Source organism: Etheostoma cragini, chromosome 8, assembly GCF_013103735.1.
Source record: "Etheostoma cragini isolate CJK2018 chromosome 8, CSU_Ecrag_1.0, whole genome shotgun sequence".
Classification (NCBI taxonomy): Eukaryota; Metazoa; Chordata; class Actinopteri; order Perciformes; family Percidae; genus Etheostoma; species Etheostoma cragini.
In genome coordinates this window covers 84104-92592 of record NC_048414.1, presented here as the reverse complement: position 1 = coordinate 92592, position 8489 = coordinate 84104, and the positions used below count along the sequence as shown (strand labels likewise).

Sequence of the window (8489 nt, the reverse complement as noted above, 5' to 3'; positions counted from 1 at the left end):
CACACACACACACACACACACACACACACACACACACACACACACACACACACACACACAGCCAGGGTTATACACTGTCACACACACACACAGCCAGGGTTACACACTGTCACACACACACTGTCACACACACACACACGAACACACACTCGTGTCTGCCTATCTTTGTGGGGACCAGTCATTGACATAATGCATTCCCTAGCCCCTAACCCTAACCTTAACCATCAAACCTAAATGCCTAACCTTAACCCTCACCCTAACCTTAACCATCAAACCTAAATGCCTAACCTTAACCCTCACCCTAACCCTAACCTTAACCATCAAACCTAAATGCCTAACCTTAACCCTCACCCTAACCCTAACCTAACTCTAACCCTACTCCTAAAACCAAGTCTTATTCCTCAAAAAGCCCTATAACGGTATGGGGACCAGCATTTTGTCCCCATAAAGCTGTCAGGTCCCCATAAGTATACTGTATTCACAGTTTTTGGTCCCCACAAATGTAGCTAAACCTTGCCCACACACACCACCGGCCAGGGTTAGACACGGTCACATACACACACACGGCCAGGGTTACACACTGTCACATAGGCTTCATCTAATCCATCAACCTGCCTCTTAGACCCCATCCCGACTAGGCTTCATCTAAGCTCTCAACCTGCCTCTTAGACCCCATCCCGACTAGGCTTCATCTAAGCTCTCAACCTGCCTCCTAGACCCCATCCCGACTAGGCTTCATCCAAACCATCAACCTGCCTCTTAAACCCCATCTCGACTAGGCTTCACCTAAACCCTCAACCTGCCTCTTAGACCCCACCCCGACTAGGCTTCATCTAAGCCCTCAACCTGCCTCTTAGACCCCATCCCGACTAGGCTACTTAAAGAAGTTTTACCATTAGTCAACACTTCTCTACTAGATATAACCAATCTGTCTTTATTAACAGGCTATGTACCACAGCACTTTAAAGTAGCTGTAATTAAACCTCTTCTGAAAAAGCCAAACCTTGATCCAGATGTTTTAGCCAACTATAGACCTATATCTAACCTTGATCCAGATGTTTTAGCCAACTATAGACCTATATCTAACCTTCCATTTCTCTCTAAGATTCTTGAGAAAGCAGTTGCCAAACAGCTGTGTGACTTTCTGCATAGCAACAGCTTATTTGAGGATTTTCAGTCAGGATTTAGAGTTCATCATAGCCCAGAGACAGCACTTGTGAAAATTACTAATGACCTCCTAATTGCATCAGACAAAGGACTTATCTCTGTACTGGTGTTATTAGATCTTAGCGCTGCATTTGATACCATTGACCATTATATCTTATTGCAGAGATTGGAACATTTAATTGGCATTAAAAGGACTGCTCTAAGCTGGTTTAAAGCCCATATTGCACGTTAACCACCACTGTTGATTATTGGGTACAAAAAGCACTCAAGATATGTATATCATTTTTAAAAATGTCTCCAAATAGTTTTTGGTCATTTTTGGTATTCGCGGGTTTATGGAGTCAATTCGGCGATGACGTCCCTCAAGGGAGTTAAGTCTGAGCCTGGCACTAGAACTATGGGGACTGACTGGGATGAGGAAGAGGAGGAAGAGGAGGAAAGGTCAGCAGCTGAATAATTACCAACCTGACAGACGTGAGAGGGCAAATAAGGAATTGTCAAGATTGTGGGGAAGTCTCCTTCATTTATCTCCTTTATTTAGCAACGCGGCAGTGCATACGATGACTTTACTTTTTACTGTCAGTGAACAGCAGCGAGTGAACGTCAATGTTTTCTCTCGATCTATTGACAGGGATCATGTTGTCAGTTCAGATAAGTACTGGTACACTTATCTAGATTTAGGAATAGAAGGAATCCCCGAGTGTTAATTCTAAGTGTTTACCTCTTCCTCCGGTAAAAACGTGTTGCTGTTCGGCCGGTGCGTGTGTGTGTGGCGGCGAAGCTGCGGTGGGGAGCGGGTGGTGTAGGCGAGTGTAGGGGAGTGAGAGGGAGTAGAGCGGGTGGTGTAGGGGGGTGAGCCTCCGGTCGGGAAGCTCAAATACTCACACCCGGGCTACTCTTCATTTATTCTTAACGTCATAAATGAAAATAATGTCCAGGATCTCAGGGGAAAGAAACGATATGCGTGTCTCTATTTCAAACATCACTGCAGGTTGATTGTGGGCAACAACGCTGTCGTGGTTAGCTCACCGAAACTCTACTGCCGAAGTTGCTGGCTACATAACGTTAATCCGCTAGCATCCGTACAGGCTAACTATAGCCAGTTAGCTTTGTGTGTAACGTAACAATAACCCACCCATCTTGTACAAGCGAAGCTTACTATTTCATTCAGTACAATTATGGTCCAAAAGGTGCACTAATGCCACATGTATGATGTTGACAACATGGACGCATATATAGGCAACACCAAAGGCAGTCGTAATATTTACCTAGCAGGCTAGGCTAACGCTGTTGTGCTAACGTCCGGCGGCGTAGCGTTAGCTAGTTCTAAACTTGTGAAAAGCCGAACAACATCCCCCGTTTAAGCTGTGTTTCACTTTCAGATCTTTGAGTTCTTGGTTACGTCCGTCTTTGAAAAATCTGCCCGCATAACACGGACAAATTGTACCCACCATCCTACCTAGCTAGCTAACCAGCTAGCTATACCGGTATGCTAGCTATAGCTATCTATCTCTCTCTCTCTTTAAATATATCTATCAATACTGTCTATCTGTCTATATGTCTAGCTATATATATAGGCTATCTATGTTTATGTATGTATTATCTATAATCTGTTGCTGAACACTCTTTCTTACACTGTAGGCTTCTATCTCTCGTAACTCTCAATGGTCTCTCTAAGCTGGTCATTTATGTTTCATTCATTCATGTTTAGGTTATGTTATCTGATACTTTTCAGTATCATATACAGTGGATAACAGTTTGAATGTTTATTACCAACAATCAATAAGTGCAGATTCGTTGGAAAATTAAACCTGCAACATGGGCTTTAAGTCTTATTTATCAGATCCATCTCAGTTTGTTCATGTAACGATGAATCCTCTATGCACGTCAAAGTTAGTCATGGAGTCCCACAAGGATCTGTGCGCGGATGAAACTAATCAGTTAGCTAAACTTCAAATGTGCCTTCAGGATATTAAAACCTGGATGACCTGTAATTTTCTAATGTTAAACTCAGTTAAAACTTAAGTTATTGCACTGGGACCCAATCACCTCCGTGACGCATTATCCAAAGAGATAGTTACTCTGGATGGCACCACCCTGGCCTACAGCATCACCCTGGCCTCCTGCACCACCCTGGCCTCCTGCACCACCCTGGCCTACAGCATCACCCTGGCCTCCTGCACCACCCTGGCCTCCTGCACCACCCTGGCCTCCAGCACCACCCTGGCCTCCAGCACCACCCTGACCTCCAGCACCACCCTGGCCTCCAGCACCACCCTGGCCTTCAGCAACACCCTGGCCTACAGCACGACTCTGGCCGTCAGCATCACCCTGGCCTCCTCCACCACCCTGGCCTCCTGCACCACCCTGGCCTCCAGCACCACTGCGAAGAATCTTGGAGTTATCTTTGATCAGGACATGTCCTTTAATTCCCACATAAAGCAAATTTCAAGGATTGTCTTCTTTCACCTACGTAATATTGCAAAAATCAGGAATATCCTGTCTAAAAATGATGCAGAAAAAATAGTCCACACTTTTGTTACTTCTAGGCTGGTTTACTGCAATTCTTTGTCATCAGGCTGCTTGAAAAAGTCCATAAAGACTCTTCAGCTGATCCAGAATGCTGCAGCACGTGTTCTGACAGGAACCAGGAAAAGAGATCACATCTCTCTTGTTTTAGCTTCTCTGCATTGGCTTCCTGTAAAATCTAGAATAGAATTTAAAATCCTTCTTCTCACCTACAAAGCCCTTCATGGTCAGGCACCATCTTATCTTAAAGAGCTCATAGTATCTTACAACCCTACAAGAGCACTACGCTCCCAGAATGCAGGATTACTGGTGGTTCCTAGAGTCTCTAAAAGTAGAACGGGAGCCAGAGCGTTCAGCTATCAGGCTCCTCTCCTGTGGAACCAGGTTCCAGTTTGGGTTCGGGAGGCAGACACCGTCTCCACATTTAAGAGTAGGCTTAAGACTTTCCTCTTTGATAAAGCGTACTGTTAGGGCATAGAATCGAATATTGTTAAGGAGTGAGGAGTCGCAGCGTCCGCCTGACCCGGCCCACCTGCTTCTTGCATAGTTGTCAGATTTATCTAACATATAATCAAGAATATAATAAAACTAAAAGGGAGACTTGGCATACAGCCCGATCCGGTTGGGGAGAGTTCTAGCCTGACCAGGCTCCTCTCTTTACCCTGTCTCTCTTGGTTTTGCTGTAATAGTTTTAGACAGCTGGGGACTTCCTTTGACACACAGCTCCTCTCTCCTCTATCTTTCTATCTTTTCATTTATGTGCATCCATGTCCCAGAAATGCTTGTTACTAGCCTAGTTACTAACCTACTTCCTAACCTAGCTCTGGGGAGTCATTCCCCGGAGTCCTTATGGCTGGCTTTGGCTGACTTCTGGCTAGGCGGGGCTGGTTTCTGCCTAAAAGGAAGTTTTTCCTCTCCACTGTGGCCCTGTTGCTTGCTCTGGAGGAAACTACTAGAACTGTTGGGTCCTTGTAAATTCTGGAGTGTGGTCTAGACCTGGTCTATCTGGTCTAGACCTGGTCTATCTGTAAAGTGTCTTGAGATAACTCTTGTTATATATTGATACTATAAATAAAATTGAATTGAAATTGAATTGAATATCATTTTATATAATATTATACAACATGATATAATACTCTCACTTCACATCACCTGAATCAGGTTTAGGGCTAACCCGTGACACTGGACCCCAAAACAGTTCTGATTTATTAGTTGTATTAATATTATTAGTATTATTTTTAGCATTAGTATTATTAGTTGAACTATTATTAGTAGTAGTATTATTAGTATTAGATGACGTACCGTGACACTGGACCTTGGGGTCCCCCCAGAACAGTTCTCTGCAATCGCTGCAGGTTCTTCCTCCGAAGCCGGGCCGACAGGAACACTGACCGCTGACCTGGAGGGCAAGACCTGATGGTTAACATGGTTACCTGATGGATCATATATATTTATAGATCCTGTGTCGGGGGGGGGGGGGCTCACCTCATTGCAGGACGTCCCGTAAGAGTGCTCGGCGTTGCAGTCGCAGGTCTGACACCCGCGGCCGCTGGCCAGGTTCCAGGTGTCGGGGGCGCAGCGGTCGCAGTGCGGCCCCGTCACGTTGGGGAGGCAGCGACACCGCCCGCTGCTGCGCTCGCAGTCACAGTCCCCGGATGGGGGGCAGCTGGAGGGCTCAGTGCCCAGCCGGGTACAGGAGCACTCTGAGGGGGGACAAGCACTGACTCACCAGAACCACCAAAACCATCATCCAGATGCTAGAGAACCAGAACCCAAACCCTTCATAACCCATTACCCTACACAAAACCATCCAGATGTTACACCCCAACCATCCAGATGTGACATCCCACCCATCCAGATGTGACATCCCACCCATCCAGATGTTACATCCCACCCATCCAGATGTTACACCCCATCCATCCAGATGTTAAATCCCATCCATCCAGATGTTAGAGAACCATTCATCCAGATGTTACATCCCATCCATCCAGATGTTACATCCCATCTATCCAGATGTTAGAGACCCATCCATCCAGGGCGGCTGTGGCTCAGTGGTAGAGCGGTTGCCTGCCAATCGGAAGGTTGGTGGTTCGATCCCGAAGTGTCCTTGGGCAAGACACTGAACCCCGAGTTGCCCCCGGTGCTGCACATCGGAGTGTGAATGTGTGTGAATGTTTATCTGATGAGCAGGTGTGTGTGTGAGTGTGTATCTGATGAGCAGGTGTGTAGATGTGTGTGAGTGTGTATCTGATGAGCAGGTGTGTGTGTGAGTGTGTATCTGATGAGCAGGTGTGTAGATGTGTGTGAGTGTGTATCTGATGAGCAGGTGTGTAGATGTGTGTGACTGTGTATCTGATGAGCAGGTGTGTAGATGTGAATGTTTATCTGATGAGCAGGTGACACCTTGTACGGCAGCCCCGGCCACAGTGTATGAATGTGTGTGATGGTGAATGTTTCCTGTAGATGTAAAAGCACTTTGAGCAGTTGTTAAGACTGGAAAAGCGCTATATAAATACAGCACATTTACATCCAGATGTTACATCCCACCCATCCAGATGTTGGAGAACCATCCATCCAGATGTTACATCCCACCCATCCAGATGTTAAAGAAAAATCCCTCTAGATGTTACATCCCATCATCAAGATGTTATATCTCATCCCTCCAGATGTTACATCCCATCCCTCCAGATGTTGGAGACCCATCTCTCCAGATGTTACATCCCACCCATCCAGATGTTACATCCCACCATTCAGATACGATACTCACTGCTGCAGTCCTGTAGCAGGGCGTTGCCGTAGTAACCCGGCCTGCAGGTCTGGCAAGCGGGGCCATCGCTGTGGTGCAGGCAGCGCAGACACTCGCCGGTGCGGGGGTCGCAGGACTTGGGGTCCAGCACGTCGATGTTGTTGTTGCATTGACAGGGCTGGCACTGCCCCCCCACCTCGCCAGGGTTTCCATAGTAACCAGGGGAGCACTCGTCACAGCGAGCCCCTGCAGAGGAGGAGAAGAAGAAGAAGAGGAGGAAGAAGAGGAAGAAGAGTTACAGTAAATTAAATCAAATAAAAATTATATAAAAATTATTAATTATTATTTTAAAATTGTTTAATTATTAATTTTTAATTATGCAAATAAATTTAGAAGTTGATACACCTGTATTAATCTCTGTTAAGATAAATAAAGTACTGTTAATGTTAATAAAGTTTTTCTGACCCCTGAATCCGGTGTTGCAGACACAGACAGCTTGCTGGGAGTCGTCGCTACGGTAACAGCTTCCTGCAAACTGCCGCGAGCTGTCGGGGCCGTCGGGACACATGCAGGGGCGACAGTGGTCACCTGACCCCAACACCGGGTTGCCATAGTAACCATCCAGACACCTGGACCGAGGGGAGATGCAGGAAGTAATGAGGACGCACGATTGGTTCAAACGTCTGATGGGGGGGGGGGGCTGAGGTATATCTCACCTGACACAGGTGTGTTATATTGTGTCTCACATGTAAGTGTGTGTTATATTGTGTCTCACCTGTCACAGGTGTGCCCGGTGGTGTGGTCCCTGCAGTCGAGGCAGCGCCCCGTGTCGGCTTGGCAATCGCCGGCGTGCCCGTTGCAGGAGCAGGGGCGGCAGGTGGGGAAGCCCCAGTGACCCGGCAGACAGCGCTCACACTGCCGCCCGTACGCCCCGGACACACACACACACTGACCAGTCAGCTGATCGCATAACGAACTCTGGGAGCCCTGAGGGTCGCACGCACAGGCTGCACACACAGAAACACTGTCACATGTACACATGTACGCTATCACATAGACACACACAGAAACACAGTCACATATATACAGTATATATATATATATATATATATATATATATATATATAGACACACACAGTATATATACAGTTTATATATACAGTTTATCCTGTATATATCCTGTATATATCCTGTATTAATACTGTATATATATGTTCTAATATGAAGTAATGGGGTGCTGACCTCTGCAGCCGTTGGGGCCGAACTGGAAGGTATCCGGAGAACAGCGGTCACAGTTCCTGCCGACCACGTTGGGCCGACACCGGCACTGACCCCCGCTGGGGTCACACACCGTGCTCAGGGAGCCCTGGGGGTCACACTGGCATTCTGGGAAACAGAGTCCAAACACAAAGGGGGAGATCACACTGGCATTCTGGGAATGTCATCAGATTTTACGTGGACTGTACCATTAGAACAGATTAGGCGGGACTGTCCCATTAGGGTGGACTGTACCATTAGATCAGGTTAGGGGGGACTGTCCCATTAGGGTGGACTGTACCATTAGATCAGATTAAGGTGTAATGTACCATTAGATCAGATTAGGCGGACTGTCCCATTAGGTTGGACTGTACCATTAGGGGGGACTGTACCTTTAGGTTGGACTGTACCATTACACCAGATTAGGGGGGACTGTGCTATTAGGCTCATTGGATATGAACTGCGCCTCGCCTGTAAAGTGGACGAGAGCAGGCGGCAGCAGCGGTGGCGGGGACAGAAAGCTGCGGTAAAGTCGGACAGTTTCCAGCTGATTCCAGCTCCTTCAGGCTGGACAGGAAGTGACATAAACACTGTGGTGCGATCCCGATTTAATAAAATATAATCAGACCCCCATATCAGCTGGTACACAGTCTCTAGTTGTTTAAATTATGACAGAGTAGCTGTCAAAGTGTTCTACATGCGATCTGTTGCAGATTTTAATGAACAACACACTGTAGATGATCCGTGATCTGATCAGATTTAGTCTCTCTGACTTCTAAACGTCACTATC

The 8489-nt window shown here is 46.7% G+C and overlaps 1 protein-coding gene across 1 annotated transcript in view; it reads right to left on the bottom strand.

Annotated features, from left to right (window-relative positions):
- Window positions 1-4834: 4834 nt before the first annotated feature.
- The window catches only part of LOC117948943 (laminin subunit beta-1-like), an 11114-nt gene continuing 7459 nt past the window's right edge, over window positions 4835-8489 (bottom strand). Inside the window, exons 8-14 of the mRNA XM_034878913.1 lie at window positions 7685-7874; window positions 7218-7449; window positions 6908-7071; window positions 6464-6688; window positions 5182-5399; window positions 4999-5095; window positions 4835-4878 (exon numbers count right to left, since the gene is read on the bottom strand). Coding sequence (XP_034734804.1) covers window positions 4835-4878; window positions 4999-5095; window positions 5182-5399; window positions 6464-6688; window positions 6908-7071; window positions 7218-7449; window positions 7685-7874 — 1170 coding nt within the window. The remainder of the gene's footprint in view (window positions 4879-4998; window positions 5096-5181; window positions 5400-6463; window positions 6689-6907; window positions 7072-7217; window positions 7450-7684; window positions 7875-8489) is intronic.